The 14381-nt window shown below is 29.8% G+C and overlaps 6 protein-coding genes across 6 annotated transcripts; 3 read left to right on the forward strand and 3 right to left on the reverse strand.

Annotated features, from left to right (window-relative positions):
• The first annotated feature begins 83 nt into the window (after nucleotides 1–83).
• On the forward strand, nucleotides 84–2257 carry BX663DRAFT_520214 (uncharacterized protein). Its single transcript, XM_051529086.1, has 7 exons — nucleotides 84–199; nucleotides 257–325; nucleotides 421–670; nucleotides 746–980; nucleotides 1054–1657; nucleotides 1718–2074; nucleotides 2144–2257. The coding sequence occupies exons 1-6, from the start codon at nucleotides 146–148 to the stop codon at nucleotides 1952–1954; spliced, it is 1449 nt and encodes a 482-aa protein (XP_051379709.1). The 5' UTR covers nucleotides 84–145; the 3' UTR covers nucleotides 1955–2074; nucleotides 2144–2257.
• A 278-nt stretch (nucleotides 2258–2535) lies between these two features.
• BX663DRAFT_520217 (uncharacterized protein) lies at nucleotides 2536–3982 on the reverse strand. The gene has a single exon (XM_051529087.1). It carries the CDS (start codon nucleotides 3912–3914, stop codon nucleotides 2715–2717), a length of 1200 nt encoding a protein of 399 aa, XP_051379710.1. The 5' UTR covers nucleotides 3915–3982; the 3' UTR covers nucleotides 2536–2714.
• A 95-nt stretch (nucleotides 3983–4077) lies between these two features.
• BX663DRAFT_520219 (uncharacterized protein) lies at nucleotides 4078–5727 on the reverse strand. Its single transcript, XM_051529088.1, has 2 exons — nucleotides 5391–5727; nucleotides 4078–5310 (listed from the first exon to the last, which is right to left on the reverse strand). Exons 1-2 carry the CDS (start codon nucleotides 5485–5487, stop codon nucleotides 4214–4216), a joined length of 1194 nt encoding a protein of 397 aa, XP_051379711.1. The 5' UTR covers nucleotides 5488–5727; the 3' UTR covers nucleotides 4078–4213.
• Nucleotides 5728–7640: 1913 nt separating this feature from the next.
• Nucleotides 7641–9292, forward strand: BX663DRAFT_520220 (HSF-type DNA-binding-domain-containing protein). Its single transcript, XM_051529089.1, has 4 exons — nucleotides 7641–7890; nucleotides 7946–8098; nucleotides 8154–8518; nucleotides 8618–9292. The coding sequence occupies exons 1-4, from the start codon at nucleotides 7670–7672 to the stop codon at nucleotides 8989–8991; spliced, it is 1113 nt and encodes a 370-aa protein (XP_051379712.1). The 5' UTR covers nucleotides 7641–7669; the 3' UTR covers nucleotides 8992–9292.
• An 80-nt stretch (nucleotides 9293–9372) lies between these two features.
• BX663DRAFT_520223 (uncharacterized protein) lies at nucleotides 9373–11756 on the reverse strand. Its single transcript, XM_051529090.1, has 9 exons — nucleotides 11603–11756; nucleotides 11284–11527; nucleotides 11049–11173; nucleotides 10911–10974; nucleotides 10654–10810; nucleotides 10070–10588; nucleotides 9938–9986; nucleotides 9679–9795; nucleotides 9373–9607 (listed from the first exon to the last, which is right to left on the reverse strand). The coding sequence occupies exons 1-9, from the start codon at nucleotides 11667–11669 to the stop codon at nucleotides 9546–9548; spliced, it is 1404 nt and encodes a 467-aa protein (XP_051379713.1). The 5' UTR covers nucleotides 11670–11756; the 3' UTR covers nucleotides 9373–9545.
• A 439-nt stretch (nucleotides 11757–12195) lies between these two features.
• BX663DRAFT_520237 (uncharacterized protein) lies at nucleotides 12196–14110 on the forward strand. The gene is made up of 6 exons (XM_051529091.1): nucleotides 12196–12344; nucleotides 12398–12528; nucleotides 12637–12852; nucleotides 12935–13120; nucleotides 13190–13453; nucleotides 13518–14110. The coding sequence occupies exons 1-6, from the start codon at nucleotides 12281–12283 to the stop codon at nucleotides 14073–14075; spliced, it is 1419 nt and encodes a 472-aa protein (XP_051379714.1). The 5' UTR covers nucleotides 12196–12280; the 3' UTR covers nucleotides 14076–14110.
• The last annotated feature ends 271 nt before the right edge of the window (nucleotides 14111–14381 follow it).

Raw genomic sequence — 14381 nt, forward strand, 5'->3', positions numbered from 1 at the left:
AATAGGAGTTGTTTTGTAAAAACTGTAAAGCAGTTGTCAGCGACAGGTTACTTTTACAATTTAATTAAACTTAAAATAATTTTCTTTTTCATTTTTTTTTCCTTCTCTTTCTCTTTTTGTATTAAAAATATAAATACATATAACAATGGCTTTAAATACCTTAAATGATGAACAAAAAAATAAATTAAACCAATTTCAAGTAAATTACTATTCATTATTATTATTACTTTTCTCGTTATTAATTTACATAATATAGACTATAACAGAAATAAAAGATATAGAAGAAGCATTAGGCCATTTAATAGAATATGAATGGAACTTGGAGGTATAAACTAGAAAAAAAAATGATATAAATACTATTTGAAAACTAACAGTATTTTTCTTTTTTCTTTCTTTTTTTTTTTAAAAAAAAAAAAAAAGCGAGCAATTCAACATATTTATGAAAATAATAATTCAAATGAGAAAAGAGAGCAATTAGAAGAAGAAGTAGCTTCTAGTAGTTCTCGTCACTGTGCTACTCCTCCTAGTACACCTCCATTCATAAGAAATAACATGTCATCAAGAATGAATAATAGAACAATGACGAATCGACCTTCTTTATTATTGTCTATTTTATTTTGGCCTTTTGGTATTGCTTGGAATATAACTTGGTCTATACTTTCATTTGCTAGTAAAAAAAAAAAAAAAAAAAAAAAAAGTTTATATTTATATAGTATGATTCTATTTACTTATCTAATGGTCATAGGTCGTCTCATTTATCGTCCTGCGATTACATCGAATAATAATAATAACAGAAAAAGAGACCCTCGTGTATTAGCAGCTGAATTTATAGAATTATTTGAATTCAAATATGGACCACGTCATATTGATTTTTTTAAAGGAGGTTATTCTCAAGCATTAGAAAAGGCTCGTAAAGATTTAAGATTTATGTTAGTTTTGTTACAGAGTAATGATCATGATGATACAGAAAACTTTTGCAGGTAACATATAAATATATGTGTTTATGCATGATATTTATATAAATAAATAAATAATATTTTTTTTTGTTATTAGAAATATCTTGACTTCAAATACATTGATCGAATTCATTAAAGAGAAACAAATCTTAGTTTGGGCTGGTGATGTTCATGAATCAGAAGCACATAAAGTGAGTTATACATTACAAGCTACTACATATCCTTTTATGGCCTTAATTGCCTTAAAGACTCCTCCTGGGTCCAGTGCAGCCAAGATGTCTGTTATCGAACGTCTTGAAGGTTATCAAGATGTAGACGAATTAATAAGTCAAATTGAGATGGCTATTGAACGTCATGGTGCTGTTATGAATCGACTTAAACATGAACGTGAGCAACGTGAGCTTGAACGTCAATTACGTGTGGATCAAGACAAAGCTTATCGTGAATCCTTAAAGATGGATCAAGAAAAAGCGCGTAAAGCACAAGAAGCAAAGGAAATGGAGGAGCGTATGAAGAGAGAAAAGGAATTAGAGGCTCAACGTCTTTCTCTTTTAAAACAAAAGCGAACCGATTATATTCATTATCTTTATGCACAATTACCTGACGAACCCTCGAACACCGAAAAAGTAGCCAAGTTAAGTTTCCGTTTAGCAGATGGAGATCGTGTTGTACGTCAATTCCCTCATGATGCTACTATAGAGGTAAAACAAAAAAAATGATTTAGTTTAATTTTCCTTTTTTTGACTTGAACAATGTGTTAGACATTATATCGCTTTGTTGAAGTTTATCCTTTAATGAAAGAAGGAATAGAAAAACAGGATATAAAAGAGCCACCTTCAGATTATACACATGAATACAAGTTTACAATTCATAGTCCTTATCCTCGAATGGAATATTTACCCGATGATACAAAAACTTTGTTTGAAATTAAAAACTTATGGCCAAGCGCTACTTTAGTAGTTGATGCTGTTGATGATGATGAAGAAGAAGAAAATTAAAATAAAGAGACTATTTATTATACTCTGAATAACATGTATTAAATTTGGGCAATATAAACTATGATATTCAATTTTTGTTACGGGATATATTCTTGAGGGGAAATGAAATTAAGCAGTATGGTTGGTAGATACACAAACAAAGGGATTTTTTTTTCTTCCTTCCTCTTTAATAATATTTCGTAATGATAGACAAAAGAACCTACTTTCTTCTTTCTTTACCTTGAAAGAGAGGGCCATTGAAAATAATATAGGATGAAAAAAAAAAAAAAGAAAAACTTGTCATTTATAGGAGAGATAATACAACTCTGTTTTATATTGTCATTTCAAAGGATACCCAGTCCCAAAAAAAGAAAAAAAAAAGAAGGGGATGGATTCAACAACCTCAAGATTATATCTCTAGAATATCACATTACTATAAATAGATTTACTCTAATATGCTTTTTCTCTCTTTTTATTTATTTTATTTTACCGACTTTTATACAGTTTGATTAATAATCAGACACTCAGTAATTACATAGAGTTATTATAACTCATTACTCTTGCAAGAGTGAGGGAGAAAGAATGAGTATTTAAATTGCATAGACAAGTTCATTAAATTACATAATTTATTAAAAATAAATAAAAGGGGGAGGGGGGGTAGTAGATAAAAAAAAAGGGTATTTTGGATTCATACATATATATATATATATCATTCATTATGGAGAGGTAGAAGAATGATGGGATAATAAAAGGAAATGTTTATGTCAATGTACAATAGCTTTTAAAGGAGGAAGTGTGTGTGTGTGTGTATGTATGGTTCATGCTTTAGGAAATGATCAATGGATTCAATTATATCTGATCTTCCTAAACGTTGATTCACAATCCATCTTAAAGCAGTATCCAGATCAAATAGATTTCTCAAATAAAACTTCAACATACCTAGTAATTTATTCATAACACCCTGATGACAATAACCAACAGGATACTTTATAAAGAAGTGGGAGAGGACATGGCAAAAGAGAGTCTCTTCTTTAATATCAGATTCATAAGGTAGATTCAAACATTGGAGTGCCATCTTTAATTGATACTGTCGATCCCTTGAAAGTTCTATTGATGAATTCGATTTAAACGCCTCATTAAACAAAATCAATACAATAGCCTCCCAGAGACTGGCACGAGCTACAGGATCAAATTCAAAGAGACCTATCACTGTCTCAAACGGCTGTATAGTATTATTTAGGGATAAGAGCTTTAAGGTCATCATAGAGGCACCATGTTGCATTGTTTTCTCTATTAAAGGAGCAGGAAAGAAGTCATGTCGGTTATTCATACTATTACTACTACTACATGTGGACGAGATAGAGGACATGAAGATCGCTACGTCATTTGTTTGCAAATCGAGTTCAGGGGAATCTTGATACCCTTTCTGGAGTATAGTGACATAGCCGTCGAAGGGTATATGCTGTATTTGATTGGAAAAGAATTTACCTTCAAATATACAATTCATGATTTCATCATCACAATTTAAGGGTGATAGAGAGGATTTATCTGTAGTATATGGATTCTTATGAAGGGAAGTATGGCCCTTACCATACACTTGAACAAGCGCTTGTAAAACATGACGAGGCACGATTGCCCCCATGTGGAATAGTATGTTTACCCATTGAGAATAACATAGTTTTGGTACAGTTAAGAGGGCATAATAGAGAGCGAATCGAGGTCCAAAATGGGTGATAATCCATGCTGCCTTTGATCTAGGATGAACCGCTATATGATAAAAGGTACGACAAGTCAAAGAGAACTGCTTTATACACTCTTGTGTTCTTAATTGTTGGTAGATACAAACTAAAAGCTCCCTGGGTAATTTAGTTATTTTATCTTCTTTGTATTCATTTAAAGATGACTTTAACTTCTTTTTCCCATTGTTGGATGGCTTTTTAGTTGATATGAGAGAAGGTAAAAACTTTAAAGTCTTTATCATTATACATACAAATATGTGAAAAGAAAGAAAAAAAAATGAAATAAATTAATAAAAAAAAAAAGAACAGAAAATTAAGATTTTATTCACTTTTACTATGTGATTTCCCTATCTTCACACTCACGCCCACACTTACACTCACCTTATTTCTTTTTTTTTTTTTTTTTTTTTTTTTGACAAAGTGATATGTAAAATTAAGCCTCTCCTTAAATCACGTTTACAAAAGGGTAATATCTGATTGGCTGAGTTTAGACATTCACGTTATTCTACGTTTCTATTTTACACAATCCATAAATCATGTTTTATTCTTTTATGCAATTTAAGGATTTTTCTATGAATTGTTTCAAAAGAGGCCAAACTTGTTTCCTTGACATTTTCACATTGCCTTGATCATAAAATGAAGCCTTCATGTTATCATTTTCTTTGAATTCACCATTCTTTACAAGTTGAATATCAGTATTGTTTTCTAATTCTCGTTTTACAGCCATTAAAGCAGGTGTCCTTACAAAGATAGCTAATTCACGTCGATAATCACCCTTCATTGTTTTAATGTGATCTCTATCATGATCAAATGCAGTAAAGATGACTTCCATGTCTAGTTGACGTTGAAGAGCGAATTCCCAAGCAGCTTCTGAGATGGTTTGATATCCAGATGTTTCTCTTTCAGCCCAAGCACGAAAATGCCAAGTAACAGCACTTGTACCGATGCGATAGGGACCTACTTTAAACTCTTTATAGTCACGACGTAAGATATCAGGATTAGACATGCTATCGACTTGAGATTTTACTTTTTCAATGGCCTTGAAATAGTCATCTGTACTTGATGTCATTGTCCCTTCTTCCTTGTGTTGATATCTTTGAAGAATATGAAAGATGGAAAGATCCAATTCAGTTGTTCGTCCAAGCTCCCATTTTAAATTAACCGTATCTACTAAGAGAGGAGCTAAAGCTAAGCGAGCCATGTGTTCATTTAACCATGTATTATCATCATCTATCCGTTGCTTTATAAAGTGCTCAAGTACTAACGTCACGCAAGAACCTACCATTTGAATATTGCGCAATGGAGCATCAAGATAATACTTTTCATCAACATGATGATCTAGTACGCCCATCACTTGACATGCATTCCAGGGAGGTTGATCGAATGGAGCTGTTAAATGGTTATGATCGACCAAGATAATTTGCGTATCTTTAGGGTCTATCCGATGAAGTTCATCAAGACAAATGAGTTTTGTATAGTCGACATGAGCTTGATCCAAGACGAATTTTAATTCAGGACGAAGCTCTAGATCTGCCTTTGGGACTTTGACTATAGGAATATAGACTGTTGTTTTGGTTGAGTTGGATAGGATTGTGCTTAGATAAGCAAAAAGAAGTGAGGAAATAATAGAATCGAGATCTAATAGTCAAATTTAGATGACAGACTACTACTACTACTACAAAAAAAAAGAAAGTATACAACAGCCTGTCTTGGTTTACCTGCAGAATCATTGCCTGTAATAATCACTTTTTTCTTTGTTGTACCAAGTTGTTGTCTTGTAGACTGCAGGAATTCATCAAGATGATGACAACTCATGTTATTTCTTTGGGTTAATTGACTGTAAACCAACTAAAATATGTGTATAAAAAAAAAAATCAGAACTTCACTACAAAATGATAAAAAAAAAAGACTTGCGTGACTGTTATGTTTTGTCCAAAAGGAGATAGTAGTAAAAGTGAATATCAATAAAAACAAGGGACAAAGTAATAAGTTCATAGTGTCGATATAATAAGAAAGAAAGGAAGAGAAAAAGAAAGAGAGAGTTTAAATAAAAAAAAAAATAAGGAGTAGAGGAGTGTTTATATGCTATTAGTTAAATAATGCAACTTTTGTACAAATAATAAAATAGATGCTTTCTAGGTCCTTCTTCCCAATACACCTTGTAATTGTCTAGATATGAATTTAGATAAAATAAAGAATAGATTATATCTTTACTAAAGCAAACCCACTCAATTTATCATACAGGATGATTTCCCATTTTTAGCTAGAAAAGACTGCTACTGTCATTGTTTGCTGTTTCAGTCTATTATATAGGATCCGCTCTATTACTACTACTAGTTGCCCATTCCAATTATTAAAAGAAGAGATTGTTTGTTTTAATAGTAAAAATGAAACTACTCTATCTGCTTTCTATGTTTGAAGAGAGTTGATATACAACAAAGGTGATGAAGACCATTTATCAAAAGTATAAATATACCAACTGCTTTAGTTTTCTCTCACTCCTTATATATTCAAGTGAGCTAATTATGTGCTTTGATGTATATATTTTCTGTAAAGTATGTATGGGGTTCATGTAGTAAACAGACACTCCTTTGTTGTATCTTATTCCAGGTATAATCTACCATTTTGTTCTTTTTTTTTTCTTAAAAATAAAAATCAATGATCTAAGAATTTATTTTATTTATTTAAAATACACATGCATAGACTAGATTAACTTGTGCTAGTTCTCATACAATAATAGTAGTAGTAGTAGTAGTAGTAGTAGTACTTTATTTATTTATTCTTTCGACTCATTCATGCGTCACTACTCTCTATTATTCTAGAAAGAAGATATGGATTGTGTTTATTTTATTTTTTTTGTTTTTAAAAATAAATAAATAAAATCAGATCATGACAGAGATCCTTATTAGGAGAATACAAATAAACTTCATTTTTCTAAATCAACCAATAAAAAGCTTCTATTTCTCCAATAGAAAGTTCTTAATTAAACAATAGAGTCTTTTTTTTTTTTTGCATAATTCCTTTTGAGGATTAGAAAAACAAGAAAATGTTACAGAAAATAGAAAAAAAAAGGACTCGAGTCATTTTTATCTATTATTTATTAAACTATCTACTACTTATGTTTGATCTCATGTCTAGTAAAGTACTTTATTCATTTGTGTATATTCTTATAAAGTAATATCTACTCTTTTTTTTTTCTTATTTATATATCAATGCAAGTATAACATGTTCAATTCATCATAAAAAAGAAATGTCAGTTATCTTGATTTAATTTTAAAGTTATTGTGCCTATAAAATTAGTTTCCGGTTATCTAGAAAACATCAATAATCTGTGACCCTCTTATACATAAAGAGACAGGGAGCAAGCGATTAAGAGTTCTTAATAAAGGTTGAACCTAGTTTAATGCCCAGTGTTTCATTGTGCGGAGATTCGTTTCATATCGAGAAGCTGGCTAAAATAATTTGTAAAATTAAAGCTATCATTCGTGGTGATAAAAAAAGGATTAATACTTTTAAAGCCGCCGTCATTATCAAGTATTTTATGATTTATAAGCTAAAATTGCATAATCACAAATCATATAAAATATAAAAATATACATAGTTTATGCGTAAAGGATATCTCGACACTTTATAGTATCATAAAAAGTAAATCATTATTTTATATAAATATAAATATCTTTATATATACATATTCTTATTCTGGAAGGGGAGAAGATAAGAAAGAGACAGGGGGAGAGAGAGAGAGAGGGGAAATAATTTTTTTTTTTTTTGCTCTATTATTAAAAAATGCTAATATGGTTGAAGTTTAGCATTTAACCAGAATTGAATTCAAATTACATAAAAATAAAAATAAATGTTTCAAAATTAAGTGGAATTTTAAAAAAAAAAAAAAAAAAAGGCACTCACTTTTATATATAAATATTACTACGTTGGAATAATAAATAAATAAAAAAAATAAAAGTAAAAATAAAAAAAAAAAAATATAGAAATTCATAAAATGGATTCATTGAAAATTAGTATTCCTGACATGGATATGAATGATCCTTTGAATAATTTTAATCGTAATAAACGTGCAAGTATGTCCTCTATTCGTTCAGGTGCTTCTAGTGCCTCACTTTACGAGCCATCTTCGGACTTTTTGTCTTTTAGTGAAGATTCATCACCTCAACGTCGACCGTCTAAAAAGGGTGTAAGCACATTTATTAGTAAACTATATACGTAAGTTTAAATAATAAAAGAGAAGAAATACTTGATGTGTGTAACACTTTATTAGTATGGTAGAAGATGGTCGCCATCAAAATCTTATATCATGGAATCCTAATGGTACCTCTTTCTTTGTTTGTAACGCTACTCAGTTCGCTCAAGAAGTGCTTCCAGAATATTTTAAACATAGTAACTTTTCAAGTTTTGTTCGACTTTTAAACATGTAAAGTTACACTTGAAGCTATGCATGAATTGATATACTCATTTCTTCTTATTAGGTATGGATTTCACAAGATTAATAAATCACCGAGAGGTCAAAGAGGAAATAATGAAAATGAAATTTGGGAATTTTCTCATCCAAAGTTTCAACATGGACGTTCAGATATGTTGAAAGATATTAAACGTAAAGCAATGGATTCTGAGCTTCTAAGACGTGAAACAGGAGATATTTATGCTTCATTTGCTATGCTTCAAATGTCTCAAGCAGATTTACTTCAACAATTTTATATTCTTCAAGATAATTTTTCAAGTTTATTACAAAATTTTGAAGAAACAAAAAACGTGCAACTTCAACAACAAAAATTGATTCAACAACTTGCTCAAAGACAAGGTCTAAGTCAATCCGATTTAATACAATTACAAGGTAAAAAAAAAAAAAAAAAAAAAAAAAAAAAAAAAAAAAAAAAAAAAGATAGAATCTAATATTATATATAATCCTTATAAATCAAATCTATTTTCTTAGGTCCCTTAAATCATACTGAAAGTCAATCTTCTAATACAGCGAGTCCTTTAACTGTCTTTGTAACATCTCATGACCAACAAGATGGATACAATTCTATGCAATTCATTCATGATAACAATCAAACTACCTTTCAGCATCCTTTACAACCTACACCTCCTGATGTGACTATGTCTATCTATGACACCTCTAATAGTCCTTCTTCAGTACCTGTTTCACCTAACTTATTTGATACCGCTGTAAATACTCCTCTTCCCCCAAGTCCAGTTCCTTCTGTTATCTTAAATTCTCCAGTACTATCCGAACACCCTCATGATGTCCAATTCCACACTTTAAAATATGAAGACATGAATACCCTCAGTCTTGGCTTATCTTGATTTCCCCCCCCTCTCTCTCTTCCCCCAACAAAAAAGAAAAAAAAATTCAGTCTATTTTATATAATACATATAATTCCTTTTTTGTTTTGTTAATTCACTTTAATATTATTATTATCATACATATTATTAATCAATTCATTTATCTATTCTATGTCTTGTATATATAAACTAATAGTACATAATACAGCTCTCCTTTTATTTTTTTCTTTTTTTCTTTTCTTTTCTTTTTTTGAAATGTAAAATTTTTAATAGGTATATTTATATAAAATAAATAGATATAAATAGCCAAAATATGCATTGGTCAGCTTTAATACACGTAACTTATTGATACTTTCTATACATTATATCTCTACAAGTAATAACTTTGTTTATTATGTGTAGACCAAGTTCTTTATTACAGGTTTTAGTAATTAAAATAAGATTTACTAACTTTGATTTATTATAGTTGAGAGAATGAAGTATACTAAAAATATGATTTGATTTTACCGAAATATCTTCTTGGCTAAAATTATAAAATATATCGTCACTATTGTGTTTGTATAGCAAATATAGATTTAAACAGCAGGGTATGTCTTGTATTCATTTAGAACAAAAATCATGACAATCATAGACATGACTATGCACAAATAATGGATTAATCATAAATAATATATGCGCGTATGTGTGTGATGGATGAGGTTTACTTACTTATCCATAAATCCCATTTCTCTTTTAAAAAGGCTTTAAAATTAGTTGAAGAATAGTGTTGATCCTTTATTTCATCAATTAGATATGTATTCACAATTTGATTCTTCATGCCTACAGCTATTGTAAGTGTAATTATTAAATCAATCTATTACTATTGATTCACACACGCACGCATACATACGCGCACGCATACATACACACACACACACACATGCATATATACACACACTCATAGATATATATAAAATCAAGTACTTACATATATAATTTGATCCATTTTTATTCCAAAATAAAACAGCACCTATAGGCTTTTTTTTTTTTTTTTTTTTTTTTTTTTTTTTTTTTTTGGTTATCATTAGTTAATGCAGTATTATTTATATACACTACTTACTGTAATTGACCCTATATAACTTTCTTTAGGCATCATCATCATCCTTAAATTCCATCTTAATGGTCTCTCCAAGTAATGTGGACTTGCTATCTTTGCTCTATCACTCAATCCACGCTTATAGATATATATTGAATTTGAATCTGTCCAAATAGCTAATAATGTTCCTTCATTATTCAGTTGGACACCTCGAATATCACTCATTGTGGTATCATAGTCGTTACTATATCCTACCACTGAATCAGGTACTTGCATAGTATGATAAAATTCATTTAATAGACTCTTGTCTTCATTTCTATATAAATAACGTCTTTCATAAGGATCCTTTAATAAAGCATTTAATTTGTCCGTATAATCTAATGTTTGAAAATCATTTCTTAAGAGTGATACAACAATCGTTTTTGATTCTCTTGACCGAGAAATAGCAGGTGTTGGCATATGAATAGTAATACGTTCCTGATGGAAATGAGCTCCATCTACAAAGGCCATATATTCTAAGTTTTCATCCATCATTGTACTATCCTATATATAATTATGTCAGTCTTTTTTTTTATATATATATACAAGTAGTTTATATGACTTTTTACATCTGAATTTAAATGATCTCTTGGAATCCACTTTTCTATACTCTTTATTTGATTCTTCTCTTTTTGTGAAATTCGACCATCGACAATAGAAACATTTGTATGGAATAAATGTTTAGTTTTGTGTATATCTAATGTGAATACACGATATGTGTTGATACTAATAAAGTCATTTTTATATATGTATGTATATATATGTATATGTATATATATATATATATATATATATATTTTAGTACATTATTGGTGTCTATACTCACTTTGGAGAATATAGTTTGCATACTAAATTTGCATGTGACTCAGTTTGACTAGGCTGATGAAAGACTTTTTTTTTTCGTTTTATACAATAGTTATAATGATGTATATACTTGTATTGTTTGAATAAATACACAACTTACCTTGTACTGGATCACCTGTTTGACTTGATTCTATTAATGAAATCATGTTCGAATTTTCAGAGTGAGGTGGTAAAAGTAAGTTAGAAGGGAAAATAGCTACTCGAAATCTATATGAATCAGGATCACTAAAAAAGAAAAGAAAAAGAAGAGTAGTATAGATACATAAATATAGATTCATTCCTATAAATAGATATATATATATATATATTATTCAGCTTTAATATATGTCAATTACCGAGAATATAATATAGAGTCTTGCTCAATAGAAATTGCATTGATCTTTGTTGTACCGGGTAATATAGCATTTTTATATTCATATTTCATATTTGATATATAATAAACGCGGACATAATGTCGAATATGATCTTCTTCAAGTTTATGATAAAGTACACCAAATTGAACCGGTCCATCATCTTCTGCGCTCTTTGAGAACTTGGTTATGGGTCCATCTAATACATGTTTAAAGCATATTTCCCAATCTAACATAGAGTATATAAATAACCTTTATATATAGATATTTATTCATATACATACTATTTCATGTTCTTATTTACCTTCTTCTGGTATTCCTTTTAAAAAATCATCTTTCTTTCTTCTAGCTTGAATAATAAGACCTAACATAAAATAATAATCGTTATCTTCGAGTCACTATTAATATTTATACACAAATTCCACGGGTCGATTTACCATTTACGTTTAATTTTATATATTCATTACCGTGAATGTATCCCCTAGCTTCATCTATAACTGTTTCATAATGAATATGAGTTCGATAAATATAGTCCCCGTGTGTTGAAAGGATAACTTGGCTCGGTTCATTTAGTCTTGATCGTTTAGGTTGAAACACCTGAATATTGATAGGCTGTGAATAATGTGAATCTTGTAATAAACTCACTAAATAAATCATGGCTATGCCGGTTATTAACAAAACCAAAACTCGCCATTTCATTATAATGATCCTTCACGTATTCCTTTTTGTCAATTTTTAAAAAAAAAAGAAAAAGAAAAGAAAAGAATAGAAAAAAGAAAACGGAGGTAAATTCCGATATAATAAGGTATATGATCATCAATTCCCCCCGCCTTTATAGTAGTGTAGGTTTTTTTTTTCTTTTTTTTTTTTTTTTTTTTTTATTATTATTATTATTATTTTTTATTATTATTATTTTATTTCATTATTTTATTTCAAAAAAAAATAAATAAATAAAATATTCATATACACATTTATATATTACATGGTTTTATCATTTTCACAAGAATTAGAACCTTACTTGGCTCGACTTGGAACAACGCCAGAAGGTATTCTATTTAAGATATAGCTTGATTTGTTTATACTGAACTTTAAAGACTAGATAAGCCTTCTTTTATAAAAGAAGTCTATGCAGTCAATGACATTGAAACATTACGACAAATAATTATACGAAAAGAAAGAGAAAGACAGAGTATAGCAAATGATCTCGAGGTGGCTGCACGTATTGGTTTAGTTATTTCTCTGAAACGAACGAAGCTATTCAAATAAAGGTTCAATTTGATTATAAACATTGTGGTTTTTTTTATCATATCATCGCTAACTATTTATTTATCTTTTAAGCTTGACCATTTAGAACGGGAAAATAGAATATATCAAGAAGAATTAATAAAACTACAACATCAAAAAAATAATTTTAATAAAGAATTTATAAATAAAAACGAAGACGAATGCATACATCTTACTCAAGAATTAGACCAAGCAAGAAAGGAATTAACAAAATTTAGGAAAGAAATGGACGGCCTATCAGCTCAATTAAACGATATGGCTTCAGAAATGGTAATCTCACCACCTTTTGAATTCTCTTTCAACTTTACTTGATGTAGTTGCTTCTTTATTTATTTATTTTAATTTTTATTAGATAGATTCTCGTTCAAAAGTCAGTATTTATGCAAAACGATTAGCTGAAGTAGAACAAAAATTAGCTGCAACAAGAGAAATGAATGCTAATTTACAATCCCTACTTGACAAAGCATTAACTTCTCAAAAGCAATCTAGCTCAAACACAACACACTTAGTAAAAAACATTCAAATGGATTTATCAAGGGTGAGATTAGGGTGTAATATACATAGAATAGAGTCTAGTTATATATTCACACCTCCTCCTCATCTATAGGTCGTTGCAGAGAATGAACAACTAAGGGCACGTATTGCCGAATTAGAGAATCAGCAAGCAGAATGTGAGGAAAAATTAGCAGCCATGGTGATTCAGGCAAAAGAATATGCAACACGATTAGAACAAGCTCAAGATACCATTCATAGCCTAAGTGAGCCAAAACTATTAAATGATGACGATGATCTGTCCATTCTAAATTATAGCGGCTTTCATTCCTTTTCTGCATCGTCTCCAGATGGATTTAGAGAAACAGAAATTACAAAAGTAAAAAAAAAAAAAAGAAAGCATATCATTATGCTATATCTAATATGTATATGTATGTGTATAGGGTCCTGTGTTTTCTGCAGAATTTAGACAAGAAATGCAAAAAGAGATAGAACGTAACTTAAACCTAAGGAATGAAATACGACATCGGATTATTACAGCTGATTCAGATAAAAAGAGTAAAAAATCACAAGAAGGATTAAAATATTTAGTATCTGAAAGAGAAAGCGGTGGATTAGCTGCTAGTTTATCTACAAGTACAAGCTCATCCACTACTACTTCATCTACCATTCTATCCACTGTTATGAAAAAGGATATCTTGAATCATCATCCTCCACATGAAGAGCAACAAGACCAAGAACAATCGACAGCAAAATCAATACCACCTACTCCTCAAATCTTAAGGCCGGCAAGCTTCTTAACTGGGTTCGGAGGAGGATTTGGATCTGAGACAGGATTAGGTGTGGTGGGTACAAATTTTATTACGAGAGGTATTCCACCACGAGTCTTTGTTACTAGTCATACCACTAGGGGAGATGTTCCTAGTATATCAACACGATTCTTTCAAAGACTAACTTCTCGGATAGATGATAGTGAGAAAAAGTCAAATTCATCAGCATAATTCTAGTATCTTGGCAAAAAAAAAAAAAAAAAAAAAAAAAAATGCAATTTAATACTAAGAAACCCAATAAAGCATGTTCATGTATAATAAACCTAACTTGTAGAGTAGCAAAGTTTATCGTTATTCATTTGTGTATAGACCAGTTTTATTAGAAATTCTATTTTTTTTTAAATGAATGAAAATGTATTGAAACTTAGTTCGTCATTATTTACTAAAAGGATTATAAATAGTCCATGTATCATGTCATCTACACTTACTTTAATTAAATTCTTACTATTGCTTTTTCTATGTTCTACATTCCCTCCT

This window comes from Cokeromyces recurvatus (assembly GCF_025118155.1).
Source record: "Cokeromyces recurvatus strain NRRL 2243 chromosome Unknown BX663scaffold_28, whole genome shotgun sequence".
NCBI classification, from domain to species: Eukaryota; Fungi; Mucoromycota; class Mucoromycetes; order Mucorales; family Mucoraceae; genus Cokeromyces; species Cokeromyces recurvatus.